This window comes from Giraffa tippelskirchi, chromosome 7 (genome assembly GCF_054371585.1).
Source record: "Giraffa tippelskirchi isolate mGirTip1 chromosome 7, T2T-mGirTip1v1.2.pri, whole genome shotgun sequence".
NCBI lineage: Eukaryota > Metazoa > Chordata > Mammalia > Artiodactyla > Giraffidae > Giraffa > Giraffa tippelskirchi.
In genome coordinates, this window is record NC_137281.1 from 96,503,843 (window position 1) to 96,526,457 (window position 22,615).

Here is a 22,615-nt window from a genome sequence, read left to right on the forward strand (position 1 = left end):
TGGACTAGAATGGGTGAATTTAACTCAGATGACCATCATATCTACTACTGTGGGCAGGAATCCCTTAGAAGAAATGGAGTAGCCATCATGGTCAACAAAAGAGTCTGAAATGCAGTACTTGGATGCAATCTCAAAAACAACAGAATGATCTCTGTTCATTTCCAAGGCAAACCATTCAATATCACGGTAATCCAAGCCTATGCCCCAACCAGTACCACTGAAGAAGCTGAAGCTGAACGGTTCTGTGAAGACCTACAAGACCTTTTAGAACTAACACCCAAAAAAGATGTCCTTTTCATCACAGGGGACTGGAATGCAAAAGTAGGAAGTCAAGAAACACCTGGAGTAACAGGCAAATCTGGCCTTGGAGTACAGAATGAAGCAGGGCAAAGGCTAATAGAGTTTTGCCAAGAAAACACACTGGTCATAGCAAACACCCTCTTCCAATAACACAAGAGAAGACTACACATGGACATCACCAGATGGTCAATACTGAAATCAGATTGATTATACTCTTTGCAGCCAAAGATGGAGAAGCTCTATACAGTCAGCAAAAACAAGACCTGGAGCTAACTGTGGCTCAGATCATGAACTCCTTATTGCCAAATTCAAACTTAAATTGAAACACATTATTAAGGTACCTGTTATTAACTGCTTGCCTACAATGAGGCAGTATGGTACTTAATTGTACCATAGTCCAAAAAAAAAAAAAAAAAGCAGTAATTGGAAGCTTAAATTCAACAGAACTGAAACTCTTCAACAAATGTATTTAGTTATATCATCCCATGCTCTCATCCTCCAAACAGCAGATTGCCACTTGCTGTTCTCTCCGTTTTGCTCTCTTGTTGGGATTACATTCTGGTTGGACACTTAGGATACTTATGCCTTTCAGTATCTCTTGTGTGTGTGCTCAGTTGTGCCAGTCTCTCTGCAACCCCATGACTGTAGCTCACCAGGCTCCTCTGTCTATAGATTTCCCAAGCAAGAATACCAGAGTGGGTTGCCATTTCCTTGTACATTTGGTATCTCTTATAAAGCGCAACAACAATGACTCAGAAAAAAAAGTCTAAAATGAGAGTTCTCAAAGGATCTCTATTCTACCGGTTCAATGCAAGAGTTCAAATATGCCAATGGGCTTATTTGTGGACTATGCCAGATGATTACAGAGCCTTTGTCAATGAGAAATGACCACATGGAGTGAAGATGGTCACATAAATCTTCTGCAAAAGGGCCTTGGAATCCCATGGCTGTGTGAAATATGGAGGGAATTCACCTCAATAGGAGATTCAAGATGCCTATTTCTGTAGAGGACCAGTGTTTAGTTTTACAGGTTATCACAAGCAACATTATTTGTACTATCTCCCAACCTCATTCCCATAATAACTCACACCAAATTCCACTAGAAGAAGTGATGAAATCAAAGGGGTGGGGAGGGGAATTAATAAAGTAAAATGAATTATAATCAACAAGCACACAAAGGAAATTAAACTCAAAATCAGATTATTGTACAAAATTGTCATAGTTGGCATCATCAGAGTAACACAGCCCAATAGGGTAACATTAATTTCAAGAGTTGTGCCACCATAAGGCCATGACAAATCCTGTGGCCTGCATGAAAGTTCACCCACCTCACCAGGAATTCCAGCCTAAAGAAGAGAATTAGAAGGAAACAGAGCACAGATTGACATCAAAAACATATGTAATAGTTATTAAAATGAGAATAAATGATGAAATACAAGGACTTTTAGGAAGCCTAGAGAATATGAACTACTTTGAAGATTCTGCCAATAAAAGGGATTTTGCAGATTATACTGATAAGGATTTGAAAGAAAAAAAAAAGAGTACTTTCATAATACTTCCCTTTAATCCCTATTAACCTTATCATTTTGCTTATATTGAATCCCCAGGCTAATTGTGATCTGGAAAATTTAATAACCTAAAATGAAGATAAGTATCAATGGTTAAAAACTTAGCATTTGTATTTTAAGTGAGCCTTTCAATATCTTAGACCAAAGTCATATGTAACACGGAAATGTCAGGTAGCACTACAGGGAGAAGAGGAGCCTTCTGAAGATAGACTTCGAATTTATAAAATTCCTAACAATACTGGCAGCCTGTAACTATACCTTGATGTGCTATTCTACAAAGCTGATGTTTCTGACCAATGTTATCAGGGAAATGTTTTGGTGTTTTTCCTGTTTTTTATAGTAACTGGTGATGAACTTGAGCTGATCTAATACATGGATCAAACCTCCTTGGGACCACTGAGTCAAGGAAACTGTATCCTCATGATGCTCATATTGTTCTGCTTTTTTTTTCTTTGTATTACATGAAACTTCCTATAGCCAATGAATAAAACAAATTGGCAAGTGCTGTTTCTGACTAGACCAGCTGAATATTTCATATCCAACTATTTGTTATGAAGCTCTGAAATGATCATGGAAATCTAAACTGATTACTTCTCCACTTTGAATGTTTTGCTTGGGAAAAAAATCAAAGTGAATCTGCTGCTATAGGAGTAATATGAAGTTGAAACTTACAGCATTCAAAACTCAGCATTACTTATTAGTTGAGAATTCAAAATATCTCTGAGTATTTTTGGAAATTGACGAAGCAATTGGACAGGGATGCCATATCTAGCTTGACTAGAAACAGCACAACTGCAAAGCAAATAATGTGCACTTTCACCCCCAATGACCTGGAAATAAGCACAAACAAAATATTCAAGGGCTTAAATTTTAGCTGTGGGAAATTTACTGCAGCTAAATAGAGAAGAAAATAGCTGATCCCAGGGGAAGCAAGTAGATAGCCATGTAGGATGCAATTAAGAGCAGTGGCAAAGTTATTCACCATTACTGTGTGCTTAATCCAGTCACTCTGAGCAAAGGTAGCCGCAACGAGGAACTGTACTCTCTACTCAGTATCTGGGTAATCTAGAGGTTTCCAGCACAAAGACCCATCAGCTGAAGGGCGATGTGACAGAGGATTCAGGGAGATTGGTTGGCTAATGGACAGGGGAATAAATTCTCCCAGAACGCTCCCTGTTCAAACCATTGGAAATGGAGTCACCCTTCAGATCATCTGTATGCCTGTTTCTTTTTTCCATTTTCAATTTATAATAACAATAACGACCTAGACATAGGATATTTCCTGGGCTTTAATGACTGTCTGAGGTTAATGGCCCTCAACTACACCTCAGGCCATCAACCCCTCCCAGCTGGTCATTAATCTCCAGGAAATATCCTGTTCCAGGGTCATTATTGTTTCAATATCAACTATACCTTAAAAGCTTTATGGATTCTGCAAATATACATCACTTGCCAATAAATGTTATAAAACCTGTTTAGAATTCTGAAATTACCTGGAGTTTGACCTCTCAGAGATGTTTTGTTTAAAACTAAAATTGGCCTAAGAAAACATTCAACTTCAGACTGTGTTTCTAGTCTAAGACAGAAAGAACACAAAGTTAGAAGAATTAAGAAGGGATTATAAAACTACTCTTGCCTGAAAAATTCCATGGACAGAGGAGCCTGGCGGGCTGTCTATGGGGTCTCAAAGAGTCAGACATGACTGAGCAACTGAACATATGCACACACATAAAACTACATCAGGCTGTCCAGCGGTTCCCTGGACTCTGTGTTTCCACTGCAAGGATCATGCGTTTGATCCCTGGTTGGGGAACTAAATCTGACAAGATGTGTGGCGTGGCCAAAAAAAACAAAACAAAACAAAAAAACTACACCAAATTTCAGTATAAATTTTTTATGAAAGTTTGAATGCTAGTTACCCTTTTTAGGAATCCTCCACTTAATGATCACTTTCTAATTGTAAACTTTTAATTAAAGCTAGAGAAGCAAATTTAAAATAAAATGCAGCGTGATCAGAGACCAAGCGTTGGTTACCTTAAAAGAAATGACTTCACTGAAAACAAAAATGATGCCACTAAGATGTTACACTGAATTATACTATATTCCATAATACCAGTTCCATATTATAGCTGAGGAAATACTCTCTTCCTACTGTCCTTTCCCAGGCTCACTGCAGAATGAACCAGAAAATATTGAGGGATGTGGGCACAGATATGGGAGTTTTTTTTTTAATCTTTTAATCCCAGCAAGATGTTTAATCCCTCTTGTCCTTGTCTTCTTATCTGGAGACTATAAAGCAGTTGACTCATATGCTAACAAATAGGAATTCAAAAATGGTAAAAAAAAAATAGAAGTATATATTTTTAATATTTTGCTTAGATCTGAAAAATATAATAACTACACAAGTGTTTATTTCTTTATTGCTGTTATAATAGCAATGATGTGATAGATTTTTAAATATTTAATTTTAATGGTACATTCTCTCTCCTTTTTTCTTTTTCTTTGCCTTCACATTTGAGTTCAAGTTTCTGCTTTTGAGAAAGTTATTCTGAAAGAAAATTCAAAAATATTTTAGGAACCTAAAGATTATATAGAACACAGAGATGTATATACCTTTTTGAGTTCATATTTTTGTTTCCTTCAGATAAATATCCAGAAGTGGAATTGCTAGATCATATGATAGTTCTATTAAGTTTCTGAGGAACCTCCATGCCATTTTCCATAGTGGCTGCATCAATTTACATTCTCACCAACAGTGCACTAGGGTTCCTTTTTCTCTACATCCTCACCAACACTTGTTACTTCTTGTCTTTTTGTTAATAGCCATCCTGACAGGTATAAGATGGTATCTCATTATGGTTTTGATTTGCATTTCCCTGATGATTAATGATGTTGAGCATCTTTTCATGTGACTGTTGGGCATCTGTATGCCTCCTTCTTTGGAAAAAAATGTTTATTCAGGTTAGTCAGATTTTATGCCCATTTTTTAATTGGATTGTTTGGGAAGGGGGTTGATACCGAGTTGTGTAAGTTCTTTGTATATTTTGGATATTAGCCCTGTTAGTGGAAATAGCCACTAAAAGTAAATAAGGATTAAAAGAAAATAGCATAGTTGATTCTGTATTCAAAAACTAGTGAATGATCTAAAATGGGATTCTAGAGCCTTGCTTGGATATGAGCTTCAAAACCAAGCTCATTTATAAAAATTATTCAAAGATTTTTCCATAGTAAAAGTGAGGACAAGTGAGGTGTGCAGAAGGAAAAGCTCTCCATCCCTGTGAGGCAGCAGGAAGGGCCAGGGAGAGCCCAGCCAGCTCCCTCAGGACTGTCAGGCAGCTGTTCAGACTCCCTGTGGCAGAAGGGTGAGACCCAGCACACAGAGCCTGAGTCCCCAGAATGGAAAAGAGCATGTGTTTTCACAACAGACTTCCACACAAAGGCCACTGCATTTCTGACAGCAATGCAGCAAACCTGACATGCCTCTCAGCAGCTCTTCTGCATGGGGCAGGGCTCAGCACACAAACGTTAGCAAGGTGATAACAGCTGCCCTAAAGCTGCACAAGGCATTAATCAAGCACCTCCTGAAGAGCAAGAAGGATTATATCAAGGACCTTAATTTGCCCCTAAGGCCCTGTGTTTACCTTGATTTAGCAGTTCTCCCTATAGCAATCTGTTGTCTTCATCCCACACAGGCCCCAAGCTTGGGGTTCTGTTGCTCCTACAGGCTTGCCTTTGGTAACCCCTCAAGGAGAAAAGCTCCCCAGGAAGGAGATAGAGCTTTATTTTTATCTCAGTCAAAGTCCCTATCCAATCCATTAATAGTTACAATAACCTTGGTCCAGGGCATTTCCTGGAGAAGCCATAACTAGCTGGGGTTAATGAACTCTCTCTACCATTAATTCCTCGGAGAGGCCATTGGCCTGAATTGTTACTTAATTACTCTTCTGTGTACAGCTTCATAAAGCAACCAAATGCCTTCTTTCAGGAAGAAGGGAGATGGTAATGGGGGTCATCAGAGGCCATTAATTTTACAAATAGTTTATTAGAAACTACAGTATGTTAAGAAGTCACTCTGGCCCACAAATCAACTCAATGCGTTCCTTATTAAGTCGAGATCCAAAACTTACTAGGTTTCCATGATTCACACACACAAAGTTACAAATGGTGCATAATCTGGTCAAAATGTACATACCCAGGTGTGCAGAAGTATATTCTTTATATTCTGCAAATGATCTTATCTTCCCCTTTAGCTCTGACTCCTTAAGTTGGCAGAAAAGACTCAATGGGACCAATTCAAGATATCATAGACTTTTCCTGGTTAAAAATCTCTTTCAGGCAATTTCTCAGTCTTGAGAGATTCTCCTTCTCTAGAGCTCTCCTCTTTCCCTGGAGAGTGGCAAGTGCAGGGGAAAGCTGTGTATCCTTGAGGTGGATTGAAGGAGGAGCTTTGGGTCTTCATACCTCCGCTTGTTGCTCCTGGGTCTGCTGGCCTTTCAGGATGCATGCTGGCCCATGCTCCTGATGACCATGGCTTTTACTATTGCCCATGTGGGGTCTCTGGGTTCTATGTCCACTTCAGCACAACCTAAGGTCTTCCATTCACTAGCCATCTTAATGCAGCTACATAAACACTTTCAGGTCTGGGGGTGCTCAGCTGCACTGCCCTGTTTACACCTGTAACAGCTTCCCTCCCACCCACATAAACACACTACATCTCCTCTCATCACCTTCACCCATTTATGTTTCCTTCCAGTACTCTTCTCTTTTGTCATACCAAATAAAATTAATTTACTCATTTATTTTATTGTTTGTGCTATCACTACCCCACATACACCCCTCCTAGAACAGCAGTCCCCAAAACTTCTGACACCACGAACCAGTTTCACAGAAGACAATTTTTCTATGGACAAGGGTGGGGCAAATGGTTTCAGGATGATTCAAGGCATTACATTTATTGTGCACTTTATTCCTATTATTATTACATCAGCTCTACCTCAGATCATCAGGCATTACATCCCAGAGGTTGGGGACCCCTGCCCTAGAATGTAAACTCCACGAGGGCAAGTGTCTTGACTGTTTAGTGTACTCTGTCTCTCTAATGCTTAGAACAGTGCCTGGAATACACAGGGGCTCCATCAACAGCTTCAGTGTTTGTCAAATGAATGAGTAGATAGTTGACTACATGATGGGATTAGACTGCTGGCCTTAGGGCTCAGACTTTCTATATTAGTTACACTTGGGCAGTGAGAGAGCACAATCTGCCAGAGAAGTAAAAAACAGGGGCTACCCCATTCATTCGGCCCAGAAATCAGATCCATTCAACTACTGCTGCCAAAGGGAAGACATGGCCATGAAACACACACACCCAGCTAGGCTCTTAAGTCTCCACAGATGGTGAGAAACCGTTGCCACCCAACCCACTGTGACATGCTGCTCCGCCCTCCCCATGTCAACAGCAGAGTCATGAAGGTTCTGAGAATCTATGGGACAGTTCCACTGGGGAAAGACTTGATGCTTCAGCAGCTAACTGCCTAGGGCAGAATCAGGAAGACCATACACATCAGAAGGGAGGTAGAGTTTAGGGGAGAAATGGAAATAAAGGGGAAACCAAGGAGGCACAGCAGGCCAAATTATTTACTTCTGCTTGGTTTTTCTGAGACCTATTTAATACTAAGATCTTACTTAATATCTGGATATTCTTACAGACGCCAGGCTAGAGAGCACAGAGATTACTTTTCAGAGAAGTTATACACCTACACCCGTGTCCATGAGCTCTTTAGGAAAGCAACTGGGCCTGGAGCAGAAAGGGACTTAAGAACAATTGATAACTATTGATCCTTATTGCAGCATATAAATTCCAAAGGATTTTGTGTAGGTGAACTATCTCCAAATATATCTGCTAGCAGGATATATGCTGAAATATCCAGTACATACTGTATCCTCACTGCATCCTTACTGAGGCATAATCAGATCATGAGCAGAAAACCAAAAGGCTAAATTCTGTCATGGCCAAAACGTGAAGTTGGTGGGAAGAAACCAGTTAATTTTGTTTCTGTATTTGGGGGCTCTAAGCTAGTTACTCTATTTCATAAATGGATCCATTTCCCCAATTCATTAGATACATCTCTGTGATATTTTAGGGAAATCTACAATGGAAGAACAAAAGGAAGATCAACTAGATTATGAGTAAGTAATCATAATTATACAAAGCCACATCCAAGGACCAAGGTATGAAGAAGGCCCGCTGTTGATGTCTTCCTTCATGTCCTAGTCTTCCTCTCTCCCTCCATCTACTACCTATCCATCCCCCACTGCATTCCACCCCAAGCCCTTTGTGCCCTCCTGAAAGGATAGCTTTTATAAATTTTCCCTTCTAAGTGATAGCTATTATAAAGTCCTTCCAACATAGGACTTCCTTTTCCAAAATCATCCCTCATTCTTACTCAAAAATCTCTCTGCCTCACTAACTTATTTATGGATAATTATTTAAAAAGCAAACTACCTAATTGATATAAGAAAAAGAAAAGTTTACTGAAAGCTTCCCATGTGCCCAGTACCCTTTCTAGACCACTCCAGTGTTAACCTTTATTTTATTCAAATTTACTTCAAAAAGATGTTTGCATTCTTGAAAGTGTATGGATGGGTCACATCCGTTAACATAATGGAGTGACTGTCATGGTACATTTTCAAGCTTTGTAGCAGGCACTGGAGCAGAAGTTTTGAGATAAGGAGGAAGGGAAAGACTGAAGCCCTCCCCGCCAGTGGAAATCACTTGTGCCTCTGCATGAGGCCAGGCCCTATCATTAGGAATGTGCCAGCTACCTGGATGAAAGTACTCAATAAAAGTGGATTGCATGAGCAGATTCTGTGAACAATTTGTCTGAGAAACCAGTGCAGAGGGCTGTTTAAGGAAGCAAGACTTCTCCTGGAACCAAAGTAGAGGTGCACTAGTATATCAAGCACTTTGGCTGAGAAAGCCGAGAAAGATCTCCCTTGCTAACCAAGTTGAGACTTATTGAAACAAATTGTAGAGCATGATTAAGAAATAGAATTTTCTAAGAATGAAAATGGAAAGATATGTTCCCAGAAACAGCCAGGTTAATGAATTTAATGCCTTTTAGATATGCCCTTTAGTCCAAAGATTACTGACCCTTGTTCATTTTGGGTACTGAGTCTATAGGTCAGAGAAAGTGGAAATCTTAAGATTGGCCCAGTCAAAGAAGAACATTAACAGTTTGAATATGGACCTTGAAAGGGATATGCAGAGAATAGATGAAGCAAATCAGGACCTTCTTGTCAAAATCCATGAGAAAGAAAATGAGATTCAGAGGTGAGTGTTGGGGTTCCATGTGGAAAGTACTCAGTCCAGAGGATGGGATGGGAAAGAAGAGACAAAACTGAATTTTCCAGTTTGTTCTAGAGATCTAAATCTTGCACAGCAAAGTTTTTCCTTCATTCTGCAGCATTTCTCTACAGCTCAAACCTGAACTTCAGCAAGTTTCAAGGAAATTCCTAAACAATTGGGTGATATTTACCTGAGTTGAAAGAACATTGAGGTATTTGACTTGGGAATTAGAGGAATCCTACTTTTCCTGCCTTGAAAGTGATTCTGAGTCTAAGAATCCAGGAAGGAAGGGTTTCCAACTTGAGATTCATATTTATGGTCACTGAGGTACCCTTGAAACTGATACACGTGTTTTATCAGTTCTGAAACTGAGTTCCTCACAGTGTGTGCTTGTGTCAGCCAGGTTGGAAAATGAGATCACTCAGACCAGAGACCTGGCAGAGGATGAGGAGTGGGAGAAGGAGAACAGCACCACAATGGAAAGGGAAAGAGCCTTGCAGGAGCTGGAAGAAGAAACTGCCAGAGTGGTAAGCAAGAAACTGGGAAGTGCTATTCGACAGGTTATATTCATCATCCTGTCTCACATCCAATGTCAGATAAGTTGCTGTTGTTGAGTTGCTCAGTCATGCCTGATTCTTTGTGACCCCATGAACTGCAGCACACCAGGCTTCCCTGTCCTTCACCGTCTCCAGGAGTTTGCTCAAACTCATGTCCATTGAGTTGGTGATGCCATGCAACCATCCCATCCTCTGTCACCCCCTATGCCCCTTGCCCTTAATCTTTCCCAGCATCAAGGTCTTTTCCAATGAGTCAGTTCTTAACATCAGGTGACCACAGTATTGGAGCTTCAGTTTCACCGTCCGTCCTACCAACGAATGAGATAGTCTCTCCTTTTTACATACAATGTGTAGTCAACTCAAAAGTTGTGGCAGGATGTGACCATGCATGGAAAGGAATGTGTGGAGGTTAGGGTTTCTTTGGTAATATTTAGTACTGGAAAGCCCTGTGTGTGGGCATCTCTGTCCCTGGTAAGTTGGCATGTATGTACCGAGATCAAACCACAGATTCGTAACCTGACATTATGCAGTAAGATAGAGTTCCTGCAGGAAAAATCACTGGAGTGAAATGGAGAACAATCAACTGAAAAAAAAAAAAAGATGATGATGCGCACATGCCCACTTACACTCTGCTTCTTTCTCTCAACAGGAAAGGAAGAATGAGACCCTGGTCCACAGCATAGCAGAACTTGAAAGAAAGGTGGGATAGGGCTCTTGTGTTCCCCAGTGTTCCCGCTGCATCCTCAGTCATCAGAGAGGCAAGGGAGCAAAAGTGACCATAGGGGATTCCACGCGTCAGACCAGCCTGTGCTGGGGTGGGAACTACTCTCCTGAGACTTAGCCCGATAACATAAATAAACTCCACAGATCTTCCCTACAAGTGTCAGATGAAAGAAATGGGTGGGGTATTCAGGATATTCTGTGATATAATGGGTTCTTCATTGTGTTATAGGGAAAAGGATTCCAATAGACATTTTGGAAGTGATTGGCTGGCAACTTTGTAGTGAGAATTACTTTTACTTTCAACAGAGACTTTTAGAAACACTTAATTCTTAAGGATTCCCTTTTCTTCATCTAGACATTCCCTTTATCTTAACTCCTGCTCAGAATACAGTGGGCTTCCTATGTTTATCGTGCTTTCTGACCCAGGTCTGCAGCCCTGAGTAACCCAGCATGAATTAGGAGTTTGGAAAAGTACCCCTGTCTTGAGCAGATCTAGCTTTGATGACCAAGACTAGTGGAAAAAAATTGGAGGCAGAATAAAAATGTTTTCAGGGGCACCAAGTATCCACCAAAGGACCATCTCCTGACAGCTTTTATCAAGGCCAAATTACCAGCCCACACACACCACAGAATGTCTTTGTCTTTTTTTTTCATTGGATGTATTTTTTATTTGCAATTGAATTTTTTTATTTGAAACTGTAGCTTACAAGGAAATCTCAAAAGGCAACAAAGTGTGAACAAGATAATCTAAAGGGAACCCCAGAAGAGTCAAAGGTAAATGGAAAAGCAATCTTGAATGGGTTTGGACTATGTGAACAGGAAACAAGCCTTCAAGTTGAAACAACTGTCAAAGTTGAGATAAATTCTTTATAATTTTACCCATGTCGAGCATAAGCCTGGGCCATTGAGTGCTGAATTTTCCTCTGCTCTTAGTCAGGAATTTTGTTCAGAAGCCATATATTTTGTTCTTTCTTCCATGAGGAAGAGCAGAAACACAAATACATATGTAACACTGGAGGCAACTGAAGTCCCTAATTTAAATCCTGGCCCCAGTACTTAGTGTGGTATATGAAGGGCAATTTAATCAGTCCCTCCCAACCTCAGTTTTAAAATTGAGTGAAATTGTATACATAAACTATTCTTTCCCTTTTTTGGACAGCTAAAACCTGAAATCACATAATTTTAAAGTGACTATTTAAGAGTCTGGCTAAGGTATATGTATGAATTCATAGAGACAGAGCCAGGATCTGTAAATCTACCGTATGCTGGGAAATTTACATATCCTGTCATGGGATCCAGTCTAGGAAAAGAAATCACTAAATTGGTCATACAAGTATCTAGTGAGTTTTACCTACTAAGTAAGGTGATTACATGCGTGCTAAGTCGCTTCAGTCATGTCCAACTCTTTGCGACCCTATGGACAGCCACATAACTTCCTCATCCACACCAAAGTTCACAGTCTTGGCCCTTGTTGTAACCTCTGCATGGAACATATTTCCTCCAGATCTCCATTTGGCTAATATTTATCATTTAGACTTCAACTCAAGTATCATCAGAGAGGCCTTCACAAGCCACCTATATTAGCTCTTACTCCATCACTCACTCTCAGCACACTTCTGTGATTTTATTTCTTTCATAGCACTTATCATTATCACGTTGACTTATTTGTTATGTCCCCCACCTAGAATGTCAACTCTGTGAAGCAGAGAGCCTATCAATCCTGCTCATCACTGTATCCTCAGTACTCCCCTTGCCCTTCCCCTGTCATTCCAGTAGAGTGGCCAACATAAAATGGTTTTCATCAAATATTCAAGGAAGGAAAAGAGGAATACAGGGAGGAAGAAAGGAGTGAGTAATGAATATATAAATGTAAAGGGGATAGTGACGTTTTCAAGAGTGATTTTTTTCTAAGAGAAATAGCTAAGGAAGAAGGAAGCTAAGAATTGAAGTTTAAGGGTGAAGGGAGCACTGATGAATGCTCAGTGGATTCACCAGGCAGCTGCACAGGATGGTTTGACTGCTCTCCATCAAAGAGATATCTGAAATGTGCCTAACGCACTTCAACCACCTGTGAGATAAACTTTGTGATAGCATTTCAGAATGAAATTCTGTTTTTTCCTTGCTGAATTACCAGCCTCCTTTCCTGTCTATAGGTTAAGTTACAACAACTGGAAGCCTCCTGTGCAAACCAAGAGAAGGAGCTGGCCAAGGTAACCACAAACTTCAATGTTACTTCTCCCAAAGGAAGGGAAATGTGATTCTTGGTCCGACAATCTAATACATTCTTCAAATGATTGAGTTATACTAACGTTCTACTTCCAAAACTACATGGGATCAGGAGGGTAAGAAAGAAAGGAGGATGAGTATAGTATTCTAGGTTACCTTATATTTAACATTTTGACAGGATACATTCCATAATGTCTATTCTCCACAAATTAGTATCTATTCTTCTCCCAACTGTCCCCAAATAATCCCCATGGGACTATAAAGTATAGCCTTAGAAAATGAGCTTATATGTACAAAAAGCATATTTAGAAAAGCTAGAAACCTACATTTAGGGTCTTGTACACAGGAGGAAACAAGTATACTATTGTTCTTATAGAAATTCCCTGAGAAAATTTAAGACTAATAAATTTTGGCTTCCCAGGTAATAGAAGACTATGCATTTGTGGCCCAGCTCTGTGAAGATCAAGCTCTCTGCATAAAGGTACAGCCTCTCAGTAAAGAGATAGCAAAGGGTTTGTTCAGGTACACAGTGAAATGGAAATAGGTTTTTCAGAGAACACCATCTGGAATAATTTTAACTCTTCAAGGAGTCACTCCAAAGGGACTTTAGAGTCTTTGACACTCCACCACCAATATCATTCTTTTACTTCCCTGGTCTCCCAGCCCCTAGTGCCTTTAACTTAATGATGAGCACTTTTCCTATTTATAATCCCAATTATTCCCAGGGGCCTGTCCAATGATGAAATGTAGTGAAAGATCAGTAATGGTGGAGTGAAGGCTAGGAAGGAGGACAAGTGGCAGTGGTAATATCAAACATTTATGTTACAATATAATAATGTGTGTTTATTATGATTAGGAAAAGCACAGGGCTTTAATTAGTAACTGTGCTTTCCTTTATTTCTCTTTGAAGAAGTACCAGGAAACTTTGAAGAAAATACAAGAAGAACTAGAAACTCGGTTCCTTGAGAGAGAAGTGTGAGCTTTGGCAAACACAGGAACATCCTGGTTTTAGTGGTAACTCCATCTCAGCCTGGGTCAGAGCAAACATCTCTCTGACTAATTCCAATTTGGAATTGCATGAGCCCCGACACCACATCTCTTTCCTCTCCATAGTGATCAGGTCAACTCCCCCTACACTACACCAACTTCATTATTTTTTTAAGGCAAGATAAATGAATTCATATACTGTTACTGTATAAATACACAATTTTTTTTAAACAGCACCATTTTCAAGTGTATACACAATATGATTATAATACACCAAATTTAAAATGCAGGTCCTTTTCCCAGCTTTCTTAAAAGACTCTAGAAATGCATCTCCTTTCCTAACTTTATCATATTACCAATTATTTGGGTTTATATTAAGGCCAGGAACATGTGCCTTAAAAAGGGCTAGTGCTCAGGCACCTGGATAGGCAGAGCATGCTTTATATTTCACAGAAAAGGCCTTATAATTAATACCATCCTCACTTACCCCAAATATACAGAAATTAAACCATATGGGATAGGCATGACACTAACTTCCAGACACCCGCTAAGGCTATCATATTATGAAACTCAAACTGTATACTATTATACTATATTAAACATAAATAAAAGAAAAGCCTCCCTCTCCCCCCAAAAAAAGACTCCTGAAGTTTGTCAAAAGAGTTTAACTCTTTTGTGGTTGTTGTTTAGTCGTTAGGTTGTGACCGACTCTTTTGAGATGCTATAGACTGTAGCCCTCCAGGTTCCTCTGTTCATGGGATTTCCCAGGCAAGAATACTGAAGTGGATTTCCATTTCCTCCTCCAGGGGATCTTCCCAGCCTAGGGATCGAACCTATGTCTCCTGCATTGGCAGGCAGATTCTTAACCACTGAGCTACCTGAGAGACACTTATATTCTTTAGTTTAAATCAAAAACTTCACTTCAATTTCTTGACCCTCTTTAGAAGTTAAATCTTAATTCAGTCAAGAAGTATCTCTATTTATTAAATATTTTGGAATCTTAGGATGAAGAGACTGCATAAAGCCTCTAAATAAGCAGGCACACACGGTGGCCTGGTGTCCAAGGCACCAGGACCTGGAGGCTCTCACCCTTAAAGGACACCTTCAAGTCTCCCAAAATCCTTCCTGAGTACTAGGTATGGCTTGACTGCTAAGCTAAGTTTCTAAACCAAGACTATTCAACAAAAATTTATATGCTATCTATTAAGTATCCACTAAGCCATTTACTGAGTACTTGAAAAACAGGTAATATGACTGAGGAAATTATTTTTTAATTAATTTAAATAGCTGCATGTAGCAAATGGCTACAATAGTGGACAACATAGCGTTAGAATATAAAACTATTTTAAAATAACCACCATATAGTATGAATCTCCACGTGCACTTTATCCAGTCTCTGTCTTGGTTCTTCTCCCCCTAGGTCAAAAGTTATGTGCATGAACTCCACAAGCAAAGAGTATAACAGCCAAAATAACAAGGTAAGCACCCACTCCATCTTCAGCTTCTTCAGCATCATTGCCTTTCTTTTTTTTTTTCCTTTTAAAAGACTCTAGCATTTTATTTTTTTTTAATAAATTTATTTATTTTAGTTGGGGGCTAATTACTTTACAATATTGTAGTGGTTTTTGCCATACATTGACATGAATCAGCCATGGGTTTACATGTGTTCCCCATCCTGAACCCCCCTGCATCATTGCCTTTCAAAGGAGTTTCCAAAATTACTATAAGCCACCAAACATCTATCAATCTTCCCATGTGCATTTTCCAAGAACAGTACTAGATGTAATTTCAAAGCATTTCAACCTTAAACCAAGAAGACACTAGGAACAACTGTTTTCCCTCCTACAGCCATGCAAGTGATGTGTTCTCAAAGAAACCAGACCAAGAGCAGAGAGAGTTTAGAATGGAAGCAAGAAGGAACAGTAACTGAGGGTGCACTCTATGGAGAAAAGGCCAATATATACACCACCGCTCTGCACCAATCACAGCACTCTTTCCTGATGATCCCAGCATGGTCCTGAATCTTTCACTGCACAGAATGCCAAGGGCATCTATCACCGTCTAACCAGAATTGGCCTATGAGTTAAAACATAGGAAATAATTGTTTCTTTATGATACAGCTTCCATGTTTGTCCATCTTTAACATCATGATGTTACCAGCACATAGGCAAAGGTCTGAAGGAAACAGATGTGGACATAGAGCACCAGACCTCTGGGCCTGCTTGGTGTCTTATGGCAGCAAGTACATAGATAAATCTTACTCGACTTGAGTTGTAATTTATATTTCCTTTAGAATCAAGGCTGACATTCATCAGGAATTTTATATTGTTGAGATATACAGTCTTTATAATCTTGAAAGGTGAAGTCATCTCTTCTTAAAAGCAAATATCAACGATTGACTATTATCCTTGAAGTCCTCCAGATGTTTGAATATTTATTAGACTGTATGACTGTAGTTCTCACTGTTCTGAACAGGTTATTCTGGTCCCAAGCTTATGTATTCCATTCAGCAAGCAAAACTCCTGAAATAAATGAAGTCCACCTCTCTAGAAACAAGCCTGGCATGCTCCCCAATGTGTCCCATCATCTAATTCCAGTGACTCATTAAATTATTCCTTCTGGCCACCTATCAGAGAAACAACAGGGTTGTCTTCAATAAGATTATGAGAGTACCATGAGATGGTTCAATGACCTATGAGGTTTGAGCAATGCCTGTGGAGAGGCTACCAGAGCAGGTGACCAGCTAGTATGCCACTTAATCTCACTCAAGCTGTAGAATCAAATTTGTAACCCAGAAAGCTACTTTCTAATTCCAGTTCTGCAAGCCTCATTTCCACAGTTTTAAAATGTGATCATGATTCCTCTTCCTTTTTATCTCACAAGGAAGTTAAAAAGAAAATAACTGAGAAAACATTTGGAAGAGAAATGTCATAGAAATCCAGAGTATATCCTCATCTTTACATTTTTATAGCTTTCAAATTTTATCTCTTAGAATATGTTTGTGTGGTTTGTATAGCCTATAAATTTCTCTAAGGATCACTGGCTAACCCAAAGGTAAGGGTGTAGTTGAGAGAGCCCAGAAAGTGGACTCAGAGGACCTGGGATCCAGGACTGGTCCTGCCACTTACTAGATGTATGACCTTCCCTTTCTATGTCTTCTATCTTTCCTATCAGAATATAAAAAGGTGATGCAGGTACATATATATGTGTATATGTGTGTATATATATATATATATATATATATGGGTTTCCCAGGTGGCTCAGTGGTAAAGAATCCACCTGCCAATGCAGGAGACACGAATTCAATCTCTGGGTCAGGAAGATCCCCTGGAGGAGGAAATGGCAACCCATTCCTGTATCCTTGCCTGAAAAATCCCATGGACAGAGAGACTGGCGGGCTGCAGTCCATGGGGTCGCAAAGAGTGAGACATGACTGAAGGACTGAGTGCACACACACACATCCATATATACACACATATATTTGGCTTTGAAAATTTCATCTCCTTATGTGCATGAAAAAAATCTGTAAAACTTTATCTAAAATACCATTTAATTAACAGCTCAATGAATATTATTTGGCAGTGATAACAGCCTCCAGAAATTGTTTATTTATCACTGTCCTTTCTTCTCCTAGGATAATTCTCTCCAAAAGAAGATAGCAGGGTTCTGTAAAAGGTAAGTAAATATCTTTGAGCAAACTTCCCAGGAAACTAGGAGTTCTACTTAGCTACTCTCGCAGAGAGCAAAGTCTAGACACACAACCACACACATACATAGAGTCAAGTCAACAATGACTGCATTTCTCAGTCAATATTATGACTTCCTTGTCTGAAGGTGACTATTAATCTCAACTTTCCAGTATTAAAAGCCAGTGGCCTAGCAGTAATTAGAAACAGGAATCTTATTACCTAGAAGAGATGTGGTAAGTCTCTTCTTACTCCTTTTTCCCTTTAACACTTTCAACTAGTTTGATGTTTCTGGTTTTCCAGTAACATCAGTAGGTTAGAAATGGGGAGATCCTTCTGTGATTCATAAGCGTGACGATTGGGTTTTTACATTATTGCGTGAGATATGCCTCTCTCAAACTTTGCTACATCAGCATACTACCTCTTAATGTGAAAAATAAAAATAGGGAGAGAATTTCTAAATGCAAGGATATCACTGCCTAACAACAGATAAAAGGGAGAAAAAATGATTGTGAAAAAGAGATAGCACCTAACGGTATCAAGCATACAATAACTGCTCAAAAATCTTGTTAATACAAATAAGAACTCAAAATTCAAACAACTGAGTGGATATTAGCCCTTAGGGAATCACCATGATTGCAAAGTAAAATTAGTATTGAAGCCCCTTCATTTTTAAGAAAAGGTCAAATTATGTTCAATATGTTTAAGAAGGCATAGAGAAACATAAATTTAAAGTGGTATGAAATGTGATTTAGAAAGAGTCCCATCAAAATGGTTAACATAAAATTATTGGTGCTTAAAGGCCAGCTCCAATTGTCTGGAAAATTTGTTTAAGAGGGATACTCCTTCATACCAGATAAGTGAAGTATTACATATTCCAATATCCCTAAATACATGTTCCCAGAACAACTAGAAGAATTTTCCCTAGAACTCCTAGGCCACCTTCACCGATAATTCAAAAACCAGTGCCCAGCATGGAATTGCCCATGTGAACTCCTGGGATAAAAATTGTCTGCCTTAAAGAGATTTAGTAGCCTAAAGAAAATTTAGTAGCCTAAAGTCCAGCAAATCTACCTTATCACATCAAACTGCAAATGCCTTTCCTCTTGTCCTGATTCACATCCTTGGGACACTGGTATATGTGTACTGATAAGAAAGCAAAGTTGTCCCTGAGATTGTCCCTCAGCATGTCCTCCCAGAGATGTCATCCCAGACCCTTCTCATGAATACAGTTATCCAACATCAAGGAGAGTGGTGGGAAGAGGATTGTAAACAGCTTTTGATTCTCATTTTGACCAAGATCCTATACTAGAATGGATCTTGTCACCAAGATTAACTCTACAGGAAAATTTCAGAAAACTGGAGGGGAAGGGGCTGTTTTTGACTGGTGAGTGGAGGTGGACAGTGAATTTGTCCTGGGGCAAAATGCAGCCTGCCACAGCTTGACGAGGGTAATATACCAAAGGAAACAGGGGAGGTTTGCTCATGTCAATCATATTAAAACCACAAGTGCAAAACAATCAGTTAAAAAAGAAATCAAGACTACCATAAGAAAATTTACAGAAATGTATTAGGAAATATTAAAGGTAACATGAATGAAAGAAGAGAATACCAAGATCATGGATAGGAGGCCTAAATATCATAAATATATCAATGGTCTCCAAATAATGAATAAAATCAATTTAATTCCAATCAAACACCCCAAAAGATTTTTCATGAAATTGAATAAAATGATAATAAAATATAGTACATATGGGAGAGTAAAGGGTCAAAAAATGACCTGGGCAATTTTAAAGGAGAGTTAAGGAGTGAGAAACATGTCGTTTGAGATATCAAGACTTACTAGGAAGCTACAGTAATTATGGTGTGGTGTTATCACAGGAATAGAAAAGTCAACCAATGCAATAGAACAAAGAGCTCAGAAACAATGTACGTACAGAAACTTGATATATGACAGTGATTATATGTCAGAGGGGAAAGAAAGGATTGATTGTTCAATAAATATGGTGGGGAAAAAAATGGTTATCTAAATGAGAAAAAATAAGATTGAATCACTACTATACAGTATAACAAAAATCAAGCCCAGATAAGTTAAAGATGTAAATGTCAATTTTAAAAAGCTTATAAAACTCAGTATTAGTCATCTATTGCTACATAACAAATTGCCCCAAAATTCAGTGACTGCAAACAGCAAACATTTTATCAACTCACATTTTCTGTGCATCACAAATCTGTGAGCTACTCAACTGGGTGGTTCTAGTTCAGGGTCTGTTATGAGGATGCAGTTAAGATGTTGGCTGAAATTACAGTCATTAGAAGGCTTGGCTGAGGCCAGAGGATCTATTTCCAAAGGAGTTTACTCACACAGCTGGTTGTTGGCAGGAGGTCTCAGTTCCTCATAACAAGGACCTCTCCACCAGGCTGCTTGTGTGTCCTCACAAACTCACAGCTGGCTTCCTCCTGAAAGTAAGGAGGAAGCTGCAATGCTTTTAGTACATAGCCTAGGAAATCACACACTCTCACTTCCATGATACGCTGTTCTTTAGAAGCAAGTCATTCAAGTCTATTCCACACTCCAATGGAAAGGAAGTTCTCAAAATGAGGAGTACCAAAGAATTTGTGGACATATTTTTAAATTACCATAAACTTTTAATAGAAAATAGTATCTTTTAGGCCAAGGGGTAGAGAATGACTTTTCAAACAAGATATAAAAGCATTCATTCTAATTAAAGGAAAGGTTGATAAATTAGACTTTAATAAAAATAAAGTTTGAAGAAAACAACTTTTGTTCTTAAACACTTTAGAGCAAGTGAAAGTTATAAACTAGAGGGAAAATATTCAAAATATACACAATGGAAAACAATTGATATCAAGAATATACAAAGTTTTTCTACAAATTAAAAAGAAAGGCTCAAACAGCATAATAGCTAAATGGGCAAGAGAAATCACATAAGATCAATAAATGTATGAACAAATGTTCAGCACCATCGTTCATCAGGGAAATGCAAGCTAAGACCATAGTGATATATTACTTTATACACATTTGATTGGCAAAAGCTTTAAAATCTGATAATACCAGATGTTGAAGAGGCTGTGGAGCCGCAGAAACACACCCTGTTAATACAGTATATATTGGAGCAAAAACAATTTTCCAAAATAAAAATAAACAAAACAAGATAACTTCAAATAGTGATAATGTTGAAAGATAATTAAACACGGTGATGGGAGAGAGAGTAGCTGGCAAACCAGCATATAGGAAGAGGTTGCCTTTAAAAGGGGTTGTTGAGAGTAGAGACATTTGAATATCGAAGAATCGGACATGTACTTAGGTATGACTGTTTTGTTCTAGGTTTTCTAACCTCTAGTTAACAGTTTCTCCTTTCTCTTTCCAGGATTTTTCAATATTTCTTTTTCACCACCCTGTTTTTCATCAGACTGCTGGGCTACTTGTTGTTCCATATAAGTTTTATAAATCCAGATCTCTTTGTCAATATATTGCCCAAAATACTGAGCAGGAACATCTTGTGGAAGCTAAGATGTTTCCTCTTTCCATCTCTCACACTTGAGACAGAGGACATGTTACCCCACTGATCCCCAAGAAACATCCTTGAGCAAAAGAAGGCAAGTAGCATCTGAGTCCACAGACTAGGAGACACAGAACTTGTGGAGGGAAGAGGTTTTCTTCAGTTTTTCCCTTGAGGTTTGCCTACTTCATTACCATCCCTCCTTGCGCTGTCTTTCCAAGATTAACTTTGTCCAGTAAAGAGCTCTGTCAATGGATTTCTGTGGCTATGTGGATAAGCTAAATAGAACCAGAGAGTAAACAAAGTAGACAATTTTTGGAATAATATCATAGATATTATTAACAAAATTAGAGTTGATCAGTTCTTCTGGTGAATCTTAAAAATTTAAGACACTGGATCTCTGCAAAGCAGAAGATTGTTCATTACTTATGTTAGAACTCTTTGGTTGCAAATTGCCTTAGTTTAACTTAATGTATAAATCGATAGCACACAAAAAAAGTATGGCCTCATGAAACTAAAAATCTGGGACTCCAGGCATGGCTGGATCCAGAAGTCTGAAAACAATGTCATTGGAGCTTCACCTCTCTCTCTTCTCATTGAATGGGCATTTTCCATTTAGCAAGAAGATAGTACCAACAGCCTAAGCCTCATATTACCAGAGTTGCATCCTTAGCAGAATTAAACCATCTTTTCTAATAGCTCCAGCAGGAAAGTTCAGATAAACTGATTTAGTTGGGATCAACTATCTACCCCTGCCACACAATCAGTATAGCCAAATGGATGGGAATACTCTGATTAGTCAAGCACGAATCTATGAACCATATGTCCAACCTCTTGAAAGGAACAAGGTAGGAAAGGGAACAAGAAAGAGATAGGGAATCAGCCCCATGTAAGCTATATGAAATATGTTTCCCAAAGGAAAAGGGGCACTGAATTTCAGAGAAGGGGAAAAGGATACTAGAGGCAAAAGCAGACCTTGACTTAATCACTAGTTTTAGCCTTACACATAAACATACAACTTTGGCAATTAAACTCAAAGCTGTAGCTCACTTCATGTGTCTTCCTAACAGCAAAAACTATAGCTTTTCAAGATGATAACTTGAGATAAACTATTGCAAAGAGCTCAATATAAATATGTGAAAGCCCAGATCTCCAAGGCTGAAGTAAGCAAGGATGCTATAAAGTAAATAGCACACAGCATATTAACTGCTTCACAACCTTGGGATAACCTAAATATGGTCAAGTCATGCTCAGCAGCTTCAGTCGTGCCTGACTCTTTGCAACCCTATGGACTGTCGCCCACCAGACTCCTCTGTCCATGGGATTTTTCCAGGCAAGAATACTAGAGTGGGTTGCCATTTCCTCCTCCAGGGGATCTTCCCAACCCTGGGATCAAACTCGTGTCTCCTGCATTGCAGTCAGATTCTTTACCACTGAGCCACCATTTCCAATTAATTGTTGAACCATGCACATGCCTTATTAACAGTACCTACTCAAGCTTCCTCTTGAACTTCCCCACCCTCCTAAATGATCAGGAGCCTTGACAGCTCTGAAGTCCAAGAGCACAAAGGGGTCACTGACTTCCACACCAGCAGGAAATGAACTTTAACTCTTTGGTTCACTGTCATTGCTTCTTGAGGCCACACTATGTCACTGTTGGAAACGTGTCCTACACAGGCTGAATAAGTAATTAATCATC

General features: G+C 39.1%; 1 protein-coding gene, 1 long non-coding RNA gene and 1 other non-coding gene across 10 annotated transcripts in view; 2 read left to right on the plus strand and 1 right to left on the minus strand.

Moving 5' to 3' along the window:
- The window catches only part of LOC145512761 (uncharacterized), a 615,780-nt gene that overhangs the window by 531,508 nt on the left and 61,657 nt on the right, over positions 1–22,615 (minus strand). The window lies entirely within an intron of this gene.
- TMCO5A (transmembrane and coiled-coil domains 5A) lies at positions 7,358–21,172 on the plus strand. 7 transcript variants are annotated; one of them, XR_014058772.1, is made up of 13 exons: positions 7,358–7,439; positions 8,009–8,054; positions 9,049–9,198; positions 9,617–9,740; positions 10,420–10,470; positions 11,196–11,267; positions 12,647–12,703; positions 13,141–13,200; positions 13,630–13,694; positions 14,711–14,842; positions 15,127–15,184; positions 17,341–17,381; positions 20,785–21,172. XR_014058772.1 is itself a non-coding variant. In XM_081507131.1 (12 exons), the coding sequence occupies exons 3-12, from the start codon at positions 9,110–9,112 to the stop codon at positions 20,981–20,983; spliced, it is 816 nt and encodes a 271-aa protein (XP_081363257.1). In that variant the 5' UTR covers positions 7,358–7,439; positions 8,009–8,096; positions 9,042–9,109; the 3' UTR covers positions 20,984–21,172. The 7 variants fall into 7 exon arrangements, 6 of the variants coding, with proteins under 6 accessions (XP_081363257.1, XP_081363256.1, XP_081363254.1 ...); XM_081507131.1 differs by lacking the exon at positions 14,711–14,842 and having other exon boundaries at positions 8,009–8,096; positions 9,042–9,198; XM_081507130.1 differs by lacking the exon at positions 14,711–14,842 and having other exon boundaries at positions 8,009–8,096.
- LOC145516019 (small nucleolar RNA U13) lies at positions 17,723–17,827 on the plus strand. The gene has a single exon (XR_014061202.1). It is a non-coding gene; the product is annotated as a small nucleolar RNA U13 (small nucleolar RNA).